At 35.7% G+C, this 18,913-nt stretch overlaps 1 protein-coding gene across 5 annotated transcripts in view; it reads left to right on the forward strand.

Annotated features, from left to right (window-relative positions):
• The window catches only part of Strump (WASH complex subunit strump), a 579,189-nt gene that overhangs the window by 316,402 nt on the left and 243,874 nt on the right, over positions 1 to 18,913 (forward strand). For all 5 annotated transcript variants that reach the window (XM_081746920.1, XM_081746918.1, XM_081746916.1 and 2 more), the window contains exon 9: positions 13,328 to 13,464. In XM_081746920.1, coding sequence (XP_081603046.1) covers positions 13,328 to 13,464 — 137 coding nt within the window. The remainder of the gene's footprint in view (positions 1 to 13,327; positions 13,465 to 18,913) is intronic.

The following is an 18,913-nucleotide window of genomic DNA, read 5'->3' on the forward strand; positions in this document are numbered from 1 at the left end:
ATATGAACAATGTTTTGCCACAGTGCTATTTAGGGCTTTTAAAGATCAGCAAGGTATCACTCGCGCCATGTTTCCACTTAAAATTTTAAAGTTGGGCCCTGGGGGTCACCGCGACATCATTCGACGTGCCCCATGTCGTTTGCCTGTTTCCCTTTTTGTTCTGTTCATTTATCCCCAGCCATTTTCATATTAGTGATACTGCACGTTTCATCTGATACAGGCATCATGCCTTGGTGGCAATTTTGAATACGGTGACCCATATGACAGATCTTTCGCCACAATACTTTTTTAGTTTTTAAAGATCTATCGAATGAGGTGTCACTCACCCATGTTTCTATTTAAAATTTTGTTGGGCGGGCTCCCATAAAGAGCGGCCGTGGGGGAACCGCAACAACAGAATTCGGTGTGGCCCATGGCATTTCCTATTTGAGTTTTTTTTTCGGTTCATTTATATTTAACCGTTTTCGAGATATTTCTGTGGAAATATTAAAATGGGCCACCCTGTATACATGGGCGTCAACAGACTAGAAGTTAAATTATTTTCATTGTTGGCCCAGGGACTGCCAGCGTTAGAGTACGTAGATGGAACGAGGAATGGGTAATGATAGGTAAATTTTTTACAAAGTACAGTAATTAAAACGGTCTAGTCTTTGGTGCGTTTGCTGTTACAAGGAGGGAAAAAAAAAACATCATAGACGTTGACCAAGTTGCTTATACAGGAGGCGGCAACATGCTCTATAATGATGTATTAAACATATTGTACGTATTTTTCTATATATTCAGGAAGTGACAACGCAAGCATACGCTTGTAGCATCCAGAATACATAGGGAACATATCCTACCAGTGGCAATGTAAATATAATAATAATGCAATTAGTTAATACCAATCATTATCTCAATAGGGACATTACAGCAACTGTCCCTAAAAGTATTGTGACATAACTTGAAGAGATAATCGCAAAACATCTAAAAAATAAATAAATAAAAAAAATTAAAAAAAAACAAATAAAAAATAAAAAAAAAGCAGTAATACTAGACAGCTGTCAAATGGTCAGGAAGTTCTTTGGAAAACCCTTTAATCTGCAGTCGTCAGAGACGGCCGTCAGATAATTAAAGTGAAAGCGGTTAAAACCGAGATCAGTAATAATAATAATAATAATAATAATAATAATAATAATAATAATAATAATAATAATAATAATAATAATAATAATAATAATAATAAAACAATAAATATAAGTATTCCATACATATAGAAATGATTTTGACCAAGTACACAAGAAATTACATTTTGTCCATTTAGCACTGTCATTATTTTGTCATTCACAATTATTAATATTCATATATTAAATATCTTATAATTTTTATATTTTAAAATCAATTGACAGGGCTCTGATTGCTTTCTTCAGAAATAAATCTTTGGTTTTATAGATCCTACGCAGTGGCGATGATCGTGCGTCGTTTCGATCGTATGCCGTTTCGGTCCTGTGCCGTGTCGATCCTGTGCTGTTTCGGTCGTGTGCCGTTTCGGTCCTATGCCGTGTCGGCTCTATGCCGTTTCGATCGTACGTATTCTATGCATATAACTTGCACAGGCATAGAATCGACAGGAGTTTATAATTTGTAAGAGCAAAGATTAAACAGATAATAAAAATGTTATTTTTTTAGGCGCATGGTTAAAAGTTAAATTATTTCAGAGCAGCGGCGTAAGAGCAAAACGGCACAGGACCGAAACAGCATAGGATGGACACGGCATAGGACCGACACGGCACAAGACCGACACGGCACAGGACCGAAACAGGTTTCTGAGCTGAATTGTTGGTCGTATGCCGTGTCGATCCTGTGCCGCATTCCCGTGACTCACTACATAGAACATAGAAAGTCAAAACTTTGTTCTCAGTAAATTTTACGTGATTCATGAATGTGGAAAGAGGGAGGTCCATTTAACATTTTTGCGGGGAGACCCATTCGTCCTTACTTACGCTACTAAGAGAATGTAAGGTAAAATAATACCACCTATATATATATATATATAAACTCCTGGCGCAACAATCCCTTGTGATCTGAGTCTGCAGCGGGCTTATGTGAGTGATGAGCACAACTATACCCAGCGTCGCGGGCTGTCTAGGTTGAAGTTTGCTATCTTTTAGTTTCCCAACTTTTCTCTCAATGTTTGGTCAACACAGCAATGTTCGAGTGCCACACCGGGAATTAAACCCTGGATGACGCACGCCGTATCACTCTCGCTAATCATTTAGTAAAACTCAGGGTGTTACTTAATTACTTTTGGAATATGCCATTTCTCATAAGGTAAAGTTCAAAAGTATTGTGACATATTTAAAAAGCTCATTATCAACCACGTATTCTTCCCTCTAATATCTCTAAAAGTTTTTGAGATATCATATGTCAAAAATGGTTGAAACGCTTGAAGTTAATTTAGTAACTTGAAGAAGATGATGGACTTATACATACATGATTAAAATTGCTCCAATTTTTATTTTTATTCTTCTTTCTCGTAAAGAAATACAAAATCATAATTTCAACCATTTTGGTACATTTTTCATAATTTGAAGCGCGAACAGCCGGTTTCTTTCCTTACGTTTTGAACTTGGGATTTATATTCTACTTGTCACTTATCATGAAAGTCATATAATGACATGGGTCCCAAAGCTAGAATATATTACGCGACAGAGGCAATGACAGTTTTTGTCATTTCATCTCTCAAGATCTGTTAAATTTGACATTTATTGGACGACATCGGTTTTATAATACGAATATTTTTTTCGCAATAAGGTGCATATGATTGATAAGCGTATGAAATGACAAAAGCTACCATTGACTTTTATAGTTTGGCTGATGCTTTTTTGATCATGGTCCTCCCCCTAAATTTTCTAAAGGACAGTATCATCTTAATTATCTTGGCCTAATTTCCTAAAACCTCTCATTCGTACGCTAAAAAAAGGATTTTTATTTTTTATGTATAAGAATTTAGAGAATGCAAATTTATTCAAAATTCGTTTACAATTAAAGTCGGCTAGACAGATATTCCTTTAAGATTTCTGTATTTTGAAAACAAATTCACGATTTCTGTTCTTTGTCTTTACTTGTTTCTATATTTTTTATATCAATACTGTATGATCAGTTCCCAGAACTATTTTAATTCCCCGGTAAATTCATATATAACAAGCTCTAAATACTGCTACAATTTTAATTTAGCTTCAGGAGAATCTGCATATCTCATCCTTTTGTTACTCTCTATATATTCATCTACTATGTAAACAAACATCAGTGAAAGAAAGAGGCTGAGAGCTAACACGTGCTCCGTGAGGAACGTTGTCATTCTTTTTACTGGTATATCTAGAGAGTCTAGTGTTGCCACGAGACGAGATATCTGGCTGTGTCGTCTCGTCTCGTCTCGTGGCAACATTAGAAAGGCTGAAGCCCGTAAAAAAGCTGTTATACCAAGTGGTTAAAATTACAACTTTTAACCAAGTTTGGCTTGGTTAACAGAGGACAACACACAACACATCACACAACAATTAAACTTGGAAATGAAAGCTCTTTGTTAGAATCATCTTTAAAAAGTGTTTTAGGTATTCCCTGTTCTTTGTAGGATTTGAAATATTGAATCATTTGGATCATTTGATATAATAAAAGATGGTATACATTTCGAAGGCAAATAGTTTATTCCGAGTTAATAAATTTTTAAGCAAATTCAGAAACTGTGTTTGTATTTTTCGAGACACGGGACGAGACATTTCACAAAACGTTTCGTCTCGTCTCGTGTCTCGCCTCAAAGAGTCCTGTCTCGTCTCATTGCAACACTAAGAGAGTCTTACGCATTCTCTTTCCAAGAAAATGAGCTAGAAACTTGAACACATTCAGTCAATTGTTATCATAGAATATACTATGGGCATAGCCACTGATGTGCAGAAGATGACAGAGGCGGAATTTGTTCTTATTGAGCCTTGGCGAGTTGGAGCCATGGAGCTCTATTATTTAGATTGGAAACATTGGCTTAGAAATATTGTACATTTTACATACATACATACACATATATATACATATATACACACACACATATACATATATACATACATACATACATGTGTGCTACATGTCTCAACAATGAGAGCCGTATACAGGTGATCCTGCGTTCCTGGCGGAAGTTCCTAGTTGCGGCCCAAAATTTCACACTATACCCTCTTTCGGTCCTCTCCCCCATGGTCGTTTTAAGAATTTTTATCTATTATCTACTCCCTTGGAGTAACTGTTGCTCTGTATTTTCACGGTCTAGCAACCGTCAGAATGAATATCCTGGCTGCGTTCTCAGATACCCATTCAGCATGCAATAGATACATGCAACAACACTCAAACACCACACAAATAATGCTACCCATCAAATATATTAACATGGAAAGTTCTTTTACGCAACGTGCTTCGTTTGTTTAAAATGGAATAAATCTAAATACAACTTGGTTATTTTTAATATTCTTCTGGAGATTCGATAGCGAGATCGCTCACATCAAAAATGAGAGAATTAGTGCTCTAACAATCTAGTAGAAATACAAGATGCCATATATACATTACTGTGATTACATTGCTATTTATTCAATGATCATTTTGCTTAGAGCTTTCTTACACTCCAGGGTACTCTTCAAGGGTATACAATTACTATTTACTTATGTCGGAAAAAATATTTAGCTTGCAAATTTATTTGGAGAACTTTTCATTCCCTAATAAATGTTTATTCTCTCAATTTGTACATGCGAAAGCTTGCCTAACAGCCGTCAAACTTACACAGAATCTCAACAGAGATCAGATGTGCTGTGTCTGCTGTGAAACACAGGTCAGTTATATTGGAGGGGCTTTTAGAGTGCAATTCTAGAAACGCTGTAAGTGACCATCCCGCTCCGCCTGACACAAAAGAAAATCTGGCAGCACACAACTAATTCACACTGGTTACAAAGCAGGCGCAACAAAGTTCTGAATGAAAGATTTTTTTTCACTATTCCATTTTCCGAACAATAACATTTACCGATGACCTGTTAGCCCCTCCACCACCACCACCACTATGAAAGCAAATTCAATCGGAATTTGGCCAGATCGTTTGATCACGAGAAATAATCGTTTGATCCCAACGCATCAGCGGCGTGCCGTCAAGGGGACTAGGGGACTAGGCTAGTCCCCTAGCATTTTAATGAAAGTATTTTGTTATAAATATATACCAAAGAAAACGAAAATATTGTTTGTATTTCTCTATTTTCGTAAAATAACACTATTTCAATTGTTCTGACACAACTATAGTCAGCGCCCGTGTGCTGGGTGCGACAGCGAAGTGGAGATCGGAAACGCTCGGGTTTTAATCGGCTTTTCTCGGGGAAGGGAGCAGGTTCCAGCCAGCTAGTCCTCATATTATGTTGTCTAAGCACGGGCGTTCTGTCGTAAGCGAATTTAATGCTCGTTTGCTTTTTACAGTTAATAGTTTTAACGCTATTAAATTTACAGTATTAATCTTGATACTTTAAGAAGTCTAGTGAAGCGCGAACTTTTTAGATTATCAATATATTTTGCAAATGACTCGAAGAATAAAGTATGGAAGGGGACTCTGAGAAATCGAGTCCCTTGCAGCAAAGCGATGGCGCAAGCAGTGATATTTCTTCAATTGGTATAGGGGACAATAGGGGTGGGGATCGGCCGTTTCAGTCTTGTATTCTGGACCATTGGATTCCTTAATTTTCAAGAAATGCAACAAATAATAACCAGTGGTAGAACAACTCCAAGCATTTCCATTTAGACAAAAATGAAAGATTATATACATAATATCAAAACGGATTATTTTGCTTCTTCGAAATAGTTAACTGCATGTAAGACAAGAAACAAACTGTATTCTGTTCCACATAGAAAAGGACGTGTGGAAGAATGATGGCTTTTGTGACATGAATAATTTTCACAAACTCAAGTTGCGCCAAGAAAAATGTTATTCACACCTGTCCACAATAACTAAATTGAAAACTTTCGGGAATCCAGAATTGATTTTCAATTGAGCAAGCAATGCAGAAGTTGATTAAACCGAGAACTAATGAACCGATTGATTTATTCCTCTTGTTTTATGGCTAAACAAGAGCTATCATTTAGAAGTCATAACAAACAGGAAGATTCTGTCAATTAGAGAAATTATATTGAAGTAATTCAGTTACTTTCTAAGTACGACACTAAATGGACTTGCAGGGGCGCCTGAAGAAAATTTTCTAGGGAGGGGCCCATTTCCATGGTTGCTATGTTGTGTCTGGTATTTCTGGTATTTAATATACGTGGTTTGCTACATTACGTATACATTTTCGTGAGCCAGAGGAAGGTCCGGGCCCCACCCTGCCCTCTCGTTCGGGCGCCCATGTTGACTTGTCATCTTCACAGCATGGAAGTGTTTAAAGGAACATCAAACAGAATTCAGAATTATATTATTAAATGTGTTGGTGAGTAATTCTGGATAAATTAAGTCAGAAATAAACAATACACTTCTTACAGCAATAATGTTGGACACAACTACGGACATTGCAAAGATCTCTCAACATTCAATCGGTACGTGAAAGACGGCAATTCATGAAAGATTTATTTGTTTTGCAGATGTTACTAGTGATTGCACTGCGACTGCTTTAAGTGAGCATGCTTTCCAAATTCTCTCTCATTTTAATTGTAAGCAAAATCTTGTAGCACTAGGCTATGGATGTAGCTGCCACATTTCTGGTCATTTGAACGGTTTGCAATCTTCTGTGAAAAGGTGTTTGAGTGCACTCACCATACACTGCTATCATCACAGACTCAATCTCGTTGTTCCACAGTCTGTTAATTACATCAAGGAATGTAAAATATTTTTTAGAATAAGTGGCATTCCAAATTTCTTTTCACATTCATCGAAACGCTGTAACGCGCTTGCTGAATCAGAAGTAACTAAGCGATTTCCAACCGTTGCCACTATAAGATGGAATTACAAAATTGTGAATGCACTAAATTAAAATCAAATAGAACTCTTACGGTGTTCTGAGAACATTGTAGAAGATTCAGATAATTGCGACACCGAAGCTTTTATGACTACAAAAAAGAAAAAAATGTGTGAGTTATTGAAGGATTTCGATTTTGTATTTCTACTAAAAGTTTTCAGTAATTTTTTTTCTTTCGCACACGGATATACTATTCAGCATTCTTTAAAGTAAAACCTTGGATGTGAAATATTGCATCCATAAAGTGCAAAAGATGGTATCTCAACTTAGAAATGCAAGAAACGATTTTGAAGGCTTATAGAAAAGTAGAATTGGATGACAAGGGGAACCTTCTAATAAAAGACGTAAAGTAGATGACTTAGCAGATTCAGAAATTAAATACGTGCGTCTCTTAAATAACATTATTGATACTGTGATTTCAAGATCTCAGTGAGTTACAATTTCTTGAGCTGTTCGATTTAAAGAATTTTCAGTGCTTGAAATCTCGATTTCCTGATTGCTTGTTTTTGACCCTTAAATCAATTTACGGGAGTTCTTAAGTTTTAACAATTTGCGGAGTGAATTAATATAGGTTTACATACTCTTAGATTTTTCAAATAAAACTGACTGAAATTATCCATTTCTTGAAGGAAAGAGGGTTGGTTGAAGAAGCGTTTACAGAAACATATAAATTGTGTTATTTGGAGTCAACAATAGTACTCAGGACCTCCACTCTACAGCACACATTCTCTTCGAACCTAGTCCCCTGTGACAAAAGTCACGGCACGCCACTGCGACGCATACTGACTGACGTATTACACATGATTTGGATAGGGGCTTGTTAGCTCTTGATAATCGACGTGTACCATTCCATAGATATTTCAATCGTAAATAGGTAAGCAAAGTTTGGTTAGTTTCTGGTAGCAAGTATGTAAAATAAAGTTAACTGTTTATTTAAAATTGGTAGCCTCCAACAATGAAACTAACAATATCTGAAATCGATATGTACCATTCAGTAGATATTTCAAACGCAAATAGTTTTGCCAAGCGCTGTCAGTTTCTGGTACCAAGAATGGTAGATAAAGTTGATTGTTTATTTAAAATTGGTGGCCTCTAACAATGAAACTAACAACAATAAGAGAAATCGACAGATACCATTCCCTACGTATCTCTTTGGAAATCCGATGGGTGTGCCAAGTTTGGTCAGTTTGTGGTAGAAAGTGTGGCAGATAAAGATTATTGTTTATTTAACAATGGAGAAATCCAACGATTGTTTATTTAACAATGGTGGCCCTCAACAATGAAACTAACAATAATATGTCAAATCGTCAGGTACCATTCCCTAGATATCTCAGTGGTAATCCGATGGGTGTGCCAAGTTTGGTCAGTTTCTGGTACAAAGTAAAGCAAATAAAGTTGTTTGTTTATTTAACAATTGTGGCCTTCAACTATGAAACTAACAACAATATGTAAAATAGTCATGTACCATTCCCTAGGTATCTCAATCGTAAATGAGTGTGCCAAGTTTGGTTAGTTTGTGGTAGAAAGTATGGCAGATAAAGTTGATTGTTTATTTAACAATGGAGAAGTCCAATGATTGTGTATTTAAGAATGATGCCTTCCACAATAAAACTAACAACAATATATGAAATCGACACTTAACATTCCCTAGATTTTGAACCTTAAATCGGTGTGCAAAGTTTGGTCAATTTCTGGTAGAACGTATGGTAGATAAAGTTGATTGCTTATTTAACAATGGTGGCCTCTAAGAATGAAACTAACAACAATATGTGAAATCGACACTTAACGTTTCATAGATATCTCAATCGTAAATAAGGTTGCAAAGTTTGGTTAGTTTGTAGCAGAAAGTATGGCAGATAAAATTGATTGCTTATTTAACAATGGTGGCCCTTAACAATTGTTTATTTAACTATGGTGACCCCAACAATATGTGAAATCGACAGATAAAATTCCCTCTATATTTCAGTGGAAATCCGATAGGTGCCCCAGTTTTGGTCATTTCATGATAGAAAGTATAGCAGATAGAGTTGATTGTTTTTGTTTATTTAACAATAGAGAAATTCAACGATTGTTTATTTAACAATGGTGGCCTTCAACAATAAAACTAATAACAATATGAGAAATCGACACATATCTTTGATATTTCAATCTTAAATGGGTGTGATAAGTTTGGTCAGTTTATGATAGAAAGTATGGCAGATAAAATTGTTTGTTTATTTAACAATTGTAACCCTTAACATTGAAACTTTTAACAATATATGAAATCGACGTGTACCATTCTCTAGATATGTGAATCGTAAATGAGTGTGCAAAGTTTGCTTAGTTTGTGGTGGAAAGTATGGCATATAAAGCTGATTTTTTATTTAACAATGGAGAAATCCAACTATTGTTTTTTTTTATGGTGGCCTTTAACAATGAAACTAACAACAGTATGGGAAATCGACATATATTTTTCCCTAGATATTTTAGTCTTAAATGGGTGTGCAAAGTTTGGTCAATTTTTTGTAGAAAGAGTTGACAGGTAAAGTTGATTGTTTATTTAACAATGGAGAAATCCAACGATTGTTTATTTAACAATGGTGGTCTTCAACCAGGAAACTAACAACAGTATGTGAAATCGACAGCTACCATTCCCTAAATATCTCAGTGGTAATCCGATGGGTGTGCCAAGTTTGGTCAGTTTCTGGCACAAGGTATAGCAAATAAAAATGAAATGAAATTTTTGAGTTTTACGTCCCACGGTTATGCCGGTTAGGCTAAAGGAGACGGTGATGATGAGTAATGAATGAAATGGTGGAATGAAGAAAGTGGGAGGAAACGGGAGAACCCCGAGGAAACCCACGCACGCGGTGTTTGTCCACCACGAAGTTCACTTGGCGGGGGCTGAGATGGAACCCGGGACCCCAAGCATCAGAGGTGAACGCTCTACCACTGAGCCACCGCGGCCCCTTAGCAAATGAAGTTGATTGTTTATTTAACAATGATGGCCTCGAACAATGAAACTATCAGCAATATATAAAATCGACAGGTACCATTCCCTAGATATATCTGTGGTAATGCCTTGGGTGTCCCAAGTTTGGTCAGTTTGTGGTAGAAATTGTGGCAGGTAAAGTTGATTGTTTATTTAACAATGGTGGCCTTCAACAATGAAACTAACAACAATATATGAAATCGTCACGTACCATTCCCTAGATATTTCAATCTTAAATCGGTTTACAAAGTTTGGTCAGTTTCTGGTAGAAAGTACGGCAGATAAAGTTGATTGTTTACTTAACAATGGTGGCCTCTAACAATGAAACTAACAACAATTCCACACGTGCTATTCCCTAGATTTTGTAACGTTCATTAACCAGACTATATCCGTTTTTGCATAATTATTGAATTATTCCTTTTTTTTTTTGATTGTTTTAATTTTATTAGTTGTATATGCTAACATTGGTGACGGTGGCGTCATCTACCGTGTTAGACACAAACTATTTGGACGTTAAAAATAACCTTAAAATACTTAAGCTGGTATGGCTGATGGGGGATATTGTAGCCTAATGTCTTAAATGCCTGTATGCTAAATTTCAGAACCATAGCTGCTATATTAATATTCTTTTCTGTCGTTTTAGTTGTGAGAGGTGGCACCTAGCTTGAAAAATGGAGAAAACCGAACAACGATCTGTCATCAAGTACCTCCAGAAAAAGGGGTTAAGCCCAAAGGAGATTTATGAGGACATGATCAGTGTGTTGGGTGATGGGGCTCCTTCCTACCAGGTGGTAAAGAACTGGTGCCGCGACTTCCGTTGCGACCGGGAAAGCTGTCAACAGGCCCCTTGTGCTTGTTCTCCAACAACAGCATGCAGCCCGGAAAACATTGATGCTGTGCATGATACGATTATAGCAGACAGACGAATAACGGTGCAAAAGTTAGCAGACATCATGCACATCTCTGTAGGCTCAGTGGAAACCATTGTGCATGAACACTTGGGGTTCAGAAAGGTGTCAGCGCGATGGGTACCCAAAATGTTATCTCGTGAACATCAGAAAGACAGAATTCGATATTCAAGGGCTGGTTTGGAGGTTATGGGGGCAGACCTGAAACAGTTTTGTGATAGATTTGTGACAGTGGATGGGACATGGCTCTACCACTATGATCCCGAGTCCAAACGGCAGAGCATGGAGTGGCGGCACAGCAGTTCGCCTCCCCCACGCAAGTTCAAGGTGCATGCATCAGCACGCAAGGTTATGGCCACAATTTTTTTGGGATGCGAAGGGTGTGCTCCTTATTGACTACCTGGAGGTTAAACACACTATCACGGGGACCTATTATACAGCCCTAGTAACTAAGTTACGCGAAGCAATCAAGGAAAAACGGCGCAGGATGTTGCAGCGAACAGTGCAGGTCCGCCAATATAATGCTCCGGCCCACAAAAGCCATCTTACTGGTGCCGCAATCCATGCTGCTGGTTTTGATGTGGTGGAACATCCTCCCTACTCACCCGACCTCGCCCCTAGTGACTTTCATTTGTTCCCAAAGTTGAAGGAGCGCCTCAAGGGGAAGAAGTTTCACTTAAATGCAGCTGTTATTAAAGTTCTGGAGGAATGACTCACGGCTCAGCCAGAGACTTTCTTTCAAGCTGGCATAGTGGCTTCACAGCATAGGAGGAAGAAGTACATTACTAGGAAAGGAGACTTTTTGGAAAAATAATACTGCTTATAGGTCAGGGACAATAAGTATTGAACCACCCTCGTATTTTTTAATTTTTAAAAATGTCTGCTTTTTCTTGGCAGAGTTGCCCTTTTATAAAGCCGTCTACTATATATATATATATATATATATATATATATATATATATATATATATATATATATATACATGTATACTAGTGATTAAAATGCGGTTTACATTTTAATCGATCTGTAATAATATACTAGTGAAAATCGTAATATTCTACATATATTGGGAGGCCTTGTTCTTTTCCCTTTCTTCCACAAACAAAACTTAAAACAGCGGTGCGGTTTTCAGCCATATTTCGAGATTTAGAACATATGAAAAAGTGTTTTAAATAAGGAATGTAATAATTACCTACTATGTACAGTATACATGATGTATCAAAAGTCCCTTGCCACACTTTTCAAAATCTACAAGGGTGTAGTTTTATTGAATGTCCGATAAATATTAAGCTCAGAGGAACACTTCTAGGAGCATGTCACGTAGACGGCCGCCATCTTTGATTCGAAATTCTGAACTATAGGTGGCAACGTGATATATGATCATGGGCTCTTTTTTTCGTCTTTTTCTAGGATGTCAAATATGCAATCAGCTTTCATGTAACTTTATTTATTCAAAGTTATTGGCAACTGAAAGTTATGCTTACTACATCCAGATAATCGAATTATGAGGTGCATGGAGTGCCACGCGGTGGCTGCCAATTTCAACCAGCATTATCCTTTAATTAACCGGCGGGCAATTCTTCAATCTTTAATTAAAGTAACATGAGAAAAACCCAGCTCAGAGTTGGTATTACTATGTTCTTAATTCATTTAAAACAGGTCAATCGTTCACTATGCTGCGATCACGTACAACAGACAGCGTCAATTTCAATGTAAAGAAGAAAATTAAAGAACATACGCATTCAGGTGGAAATTTTCTAAAACGCTGAGACACATATTCCCTAATTTTTAAACGAGAAATTTATATAGTATGTTTCATCTTCCAAACTTGAGAGACTAGTGAGATAGTTTTTTTTTTTTTTAAAGAAATTTTGATTCTCTTCTATAGCCCCTTACGATACACCCCTTTAATCAAAGTAGCATGATAAAAGCCCAGGTCAAAGTTGGTACTGATTGTGCTCGTAATTTCATTTCATTTTGTTAAATTGTTTTCCCATCACGTGATCACATACAACAGGCAACATCGCTTTCAATCTGAAGAAATAATTATTATATCCCCTCCCCCTTAAAATGGAAATTCTCTAGAACGCGGGACACATGTATATTTATTTTCAGTGAAGAGTTTATATACCAATTTTCATCTTTCCAATTTGACAAGATAGTAAGATACTCATGTTTTCGCGTAAATTTTGGAACCTTAGGATGCGCATATTAATGAATGTAATATGATGAAAAGCAAGTTCGACGTGCGTGATAACTGCCATATAGGTGCTGGTTTTTCTTTTTCCGACATGGAATGCTGCTGCGTTTTCCAGTTTTCGAAATATTGCAGATGTTTATGCACAATAATTGAGTTCAGGAAACATGTTGGTGAGTTTAATAATATTTTGAACTGTATAATTATAATAAAGTTTTTTGAATAATAATAAATCATCATCATATTTCAGATGCAGACACAAATAGAAAATGTAAGCAGATTCGTGAACAAGTAGTGGCAGATTCAAAGTATCAACCATTACAGCTGTTCGGATTATTATTGAACACAGCACAGTTTGAACTCAAAATAAAAGATATGTTTAAACAGGTAAGCATCCAAACAACGTGTTTTATTTTTTTTAACAATGATTTCAAATGTAATTTTTGACGACTTTAACCCTTATTAAGTTTCATGTTAAGAATTGTATCTTTTCTGGCTTCTGTGAATTTCAAAGGTAATTTTTGAAGTCCTAAATTAATTCGTTCTCGAATTCTGATTGTTCCTTAAATCGCTCTAGTAAACCATTAACCTAGTTCTTATCCTACACCATTCTATTCTATTCCTAGACCAGTAGGAATAGTGGCCACTCTTCTTAAGGTTCACATTAAGAATTTTCTGGCTTCTCAGATTAAGTGTTACTTTTCTCTTATTATAGGCGATTCAAATCTATATTCGTTAGATTTTTTTAATATAATTTTTTTTTTCTGTCACGTTTTACAGCAAACATAACAGAACAATTTTCATTATTTGTACTGCTGTGCTGATGTGTGATGACTCGTATATCACATCTCTAGAAAATATAATAAACTATCTCGAGCGTATTGTTGTGCTGTTCATTAGGTGATAGGCTAGATAAGAATTAGGTTAATTGTGTACTAGAGCGATTTAAGGAACAATCAGAATTCGAGAACGGATTAATTTAGGAATACTGCGATTACGAGAACATACGAATCTTCCTGTGATATGTTATTTATATGTTTTTAAAAAATACCGCTGTAAACTTACGTCCCAGCGTAAACTTTAGAGAATGATCCTGATTTCTTCCAGAATTAAATCTTAAGCAATATATATATATATTTTAAACTTTCTTCAGTTGTAATTTGAGATGGCACAGGAAGGAGTAGTGGCCACTTTTCGGAAAATAATTGCAATATAGAGAAAAATAGAACAGCTTTGTAACTCTTCATTAAATCTTTAACGTGTTCATGTATATATGTAACCCAGCATGGCGGTGTGGAAAAAACAGGATTGACAAAAAACGTCTTTTTTTTAAATAGTAAATTTTTTGAAGCTTGGATTTGTTGGTTAAACCAATCTTTTTTGTTTAAATACATTTGCTTTATTTATTTACATTACCTATGAATAGAAAAAGTTTGTTCGGCTTTAACGTCCTTATGTAAGAATGGAGATACGAAGAACATGAGCCACAGCTCAAATAGGGCTGCCAGATCCTACGTTTTTATTTTCCCCATACAATGATTTCTTCAGTTTTTTTAAATAAATAAAAGAATCATATTCGTGGACATCTTTCAAATGTTTGTGTGCGATCGATTTTGTTAGTGCATATATATATAGTGTCTCAAAAGACCCTGACAGGGTAACTCTATTATTATCAGAGTTACACGAAAATGTAAGAGGGGAAACCTTCTCGAAATATGTTTTTAATCTAAAGTTTTTTTTTTTTTTTTTTTTTTTTTTAATTTTAATCGGACGAGCTGTTTGGGCTGGTAACTCGTAATGTGCCCAGTGTTAAATGAAAATGCAGCGTTGACATTGACTTGAACCCACAATATAAATTGAATGGGGGCGTGTGTGAAATGCAGTAAAAGGCGGTAACTTCATTCTCGTATATTGTGGGTTCAGGTAAATGGCAACTTTGCATTTTCATTTAACATTGGGCGCATAAAGAATGTACAGCGCAAACGGCTTGTCCGATTAAAAAAATCCGTCATTTTAGATTGAGAACATCATATTTGGAGACGGTTTCCTCTCTTACATTTTCTTTTAACTCCAATAATAACAGTATTAGCCTATGTCAGGGTTCTTTTGAGACACCGAAAATATAGGGAGTGACCGAGAGAGAGAGAGAGATAGGAACTGATTCCTCACTATCATCACCGCTACCAAGCGATGTAACTGAGTATTCAGAGAGAAAATACAGTATAACAGATTACTTATTTACTTCCCTAATGAAAAAATCAGGCACATATAACACAGGCCCTTTATCCACTTGTGGGACAGGCACATATGCAGGTGCCTGAAAATGACCCCAGTTTGAACACCTTACACATGTATGTTTAGCAAACATGTACAGGGCAGAAACAGGTATTACTGAACATGTTTATACGGTAGATTGGTTTATATATTGATAATTATCTTGTATTGATTCAAAGGGTACATAGAACTATTTTTTTTTGAAATAATACACGAAATATTGATAAAGAAAATAATTTTGAATTTTTCCTTCAGTAGCTTCTATGCTTAATTTATATATTTAAAAGCATTGCTATAAATATTGTAATTCATTAAGGATTCTCCTTTAATCTTCTACTTGACAGATGTATTAATAACAGAAAAGTTTATGTTGCAATTTAAGTTGAAAGTTGTACTTTTTTAAAAGAAATAAAACTGAAGTAGTTTTAAATTCCTCATTTTCATTTTTGTATATGCCAACACCTAAAGCAAATATTATTATTCTAATTAAATCAAAGCAAATCAACAACATACAACATAAAGTAAAATGACCCTATAGGGCAAGTTCTACAAATATTCTAAATTTGTACTATAAAACATATTTCACATTTCAGCACGATCATGATTTCAAGGACTGACAAGCCATGAAAAGGAGGAAATTGTTGCTGTTTACATGCAATGTAAACGTTCATGACGAAAGGATTGATACATGTACTTGCTTTACGAGACATAGCTCTGTTCATGCTGGCCAGCAATATTACTGTTCATATATAATGCCGAGTAACAGCAATATCCTGCATGCAGAGAGGTGTGTTCCGTACAGTAAGTAAATGTACCAGTCTGTTCGTCATGGATGTTTACATTGCATGTAAACAGCAACATTGTCTTCTCTGTACATGCAATGTACTTGAGACATATACACTGCATGTGTTCTGTATGTATGCAGTGCATGTACATCGGATCCGTACAGAGGAGATTTTGTGCGTCAGGAACTGATATGTACATGCGACATGTACATTCCTTGTGCCGAATACCTGTTCATTGCATGTACATTAAGACTGTTATTGCAGTGTGCATCGAACATGTATCTTGCATGTTCTGCTGTCATGTACTTCCACTATTCACGTTGCGTGCACATTGCATGTACAGGTGTCAGTGTCAATTCATGTTCATGTGGTATGAACATGTACTATACAGTTGATGTTAATCGATTAACATGCGATATACATTACAAATTCGATTTTCTCTTTTCTCTGTCTTACACCTGTTCAGCACCTGTTAAACACCTGTGAAGCACATGTTTTGCAACTCTGTACATACAATGTACATGTCGAAAACAGTGTTCCAATTCCAGAGCATTACAGGCGCCTGTTTTTCTCGCGTGGGAGCGACAAGGAGGTTTTGGTGTTGAATCAGCACCTGAAGAAAATTTATACTATCTTCACTCGCAGTTCTGTACTAAAACCAGAAGTGGTTGAAATTTTCTTCTAATTAATGTTTCAGTATTGATCTGCACAGAGCTGAAACAATAAGAGATTCGGAATAACGGCCTGAAAAAAGTTGCATCTATGAACATATCTCTATTGTAACCAGATGTTATAAAAGTGCTACTTCCTGTTTCAATGTTGAATTTGCATAGTTCGGAAATTTACTGTAAATTCACACTGAAACAACAAAACTTACTTGTTGTGTTCAACACATTGCAACCCTACAACTTGTAAGGAATAAATAATGAAAAATATAAACATAAAAATAGATTAAAAATTGTAGCGTAGTATACCAAGGATGTTTTATTCATTTATATTTATATTATTTATTTATTGTTTTTTAAACTTTTCCTTAAAAGTATTTTCACTAACATTAATTATATGTTTTTACTCTTTAACTAATGCTGGATACATATAAAAATTAAAAAAAAAAATGTACGGACCACCGCACTAAACTTTCTTGCTCGAATTCCTTAAACTAAATCATGATGTGTTGCAGTTATTAGTAAAATATTTTCTTGTGAAGTACGAAAAAATATAAGGCGCTTTCGGAAAATTTCACACAAAGAAAACTCACCCCCAAAGCAAACTGTCCTCTTTTAAATTTTTCCATAAGGAAATGATTTACGCAATATGTGAAGGTTATTAATGAAATACTGGTATATAAAATAATAAAACTTCGGGTCATGTTTCACAAAACTGTCAAGAAATTTGCCCTAAGATTAAACTACCCTTATGAATAATTTTATCGAAGTTACTGATGCAACATTATATGAATAATCTCATCGAAGTTATTATAGTGCAGGAGAAATACGGAAATATAGGGTGATACCTAGAACAAATTGGAACAGAAGAGATATTTGGGCACAATATACTAATATGCTTCCCCTATAACATACACAAAATCCGCCGAAATCCGTTCACGGGAAATGTCCAAAAACGTCGACCGAATATAACCGTCGAGATGCTCCTCAACTTCCTTAGATATAATTATACAATTGCTATTATTTAATTGTAACAGCATTTAGATTATTACAAACTCGTAAATTTTATTCACCTAATGAATCAGTATTTAGATTTAGCAAAATTGTTGAGTTTACCAGTTTATAGTCAAATGGACATAAACAGAATGAGTATATAGTTATGAACTTTTATTTTCGTTTACATATCAGTAAATTAGTGGTGGAGTTTCAAGACTTAAGCTGATCTTTTAATGAACAGAACTTACTTTTCTACGTAATATACAAAAATAGGCTGATCACAAAAGAAAAAAAGAAAAAAACTCACAAACAAATTAATAAAACGTTACTTGAACTTGCACCTCTATTCAATGTCTGAGTCTTCCACATCACTTTCTCTCAGCTGTTCTTGAGGACAGTTTTCACACTCTGTTTCTTGGCATTGGCCACATACATCACTGCAATGTAAACCAACGCTTCTGCAAGTACAATGCAAGCTTACACAATTTTTAGTGCATTTACAACGGATAATAGATAACAAAGAACTCAGTGCTGGGGGTAAATCACTCAGAACTGGATAGTATTGATTATCACTCAACTTCCACCCCCATGAACATGGATTTTCACCTGTATGCTCTTCTTTCCACACAAGTGTCTGATAATAACATCTAAATGAATGGTATTTAAGTGCTGAATCTGTTGGAGGTAGGAGCTCTGGTTTTACAAAACACTTAGATGATGAAACTTTTTCCTTAAAGATACGAGTTCTAAACATTTGTACTGTTTCATTTTTCTTGCCACGCATGAACATCAAAAGTGCTTGTTGCCCAGCATTTTCTACTTCCTTTTGCGATTTGTTTTCTGTGCAGAAAGTTTTGGCAATTTGTCTTAAATCACTATACTGTAGAAACTTGTTAAATGCTGTGGTTTTGCCAAGACCATAGATATGCGATGTACTGTCACAGCCTGTGAAAGAATGTAAGAAAAGTAGGCATTCACATACTTCTTTTCCTAGCACATCCTGAATGGAATGTATATCATACACTTAAGTTTCACTTTTTTTGCGATTGACGTCACTCCGAAATTCTAACGAGAAGTCACTATTAGAAGCATAATATAAAAGAAGCACGAGCAGAT

Source organism: Thermobia domestica, chromosome 18 (assembly GCF_964235325.1).
Source record: "Thermobia domestica chromosome 18, izTheDome1.hap1.1, whole genome shotgun sequence".
Taxonomy (NCBI): domain Eukaryota; kingdom Metazoa; phylum Arthropoda; class Insecta; order Zygentoma; family Lepismatidae; genus Thermobia; species Thermobia domestica.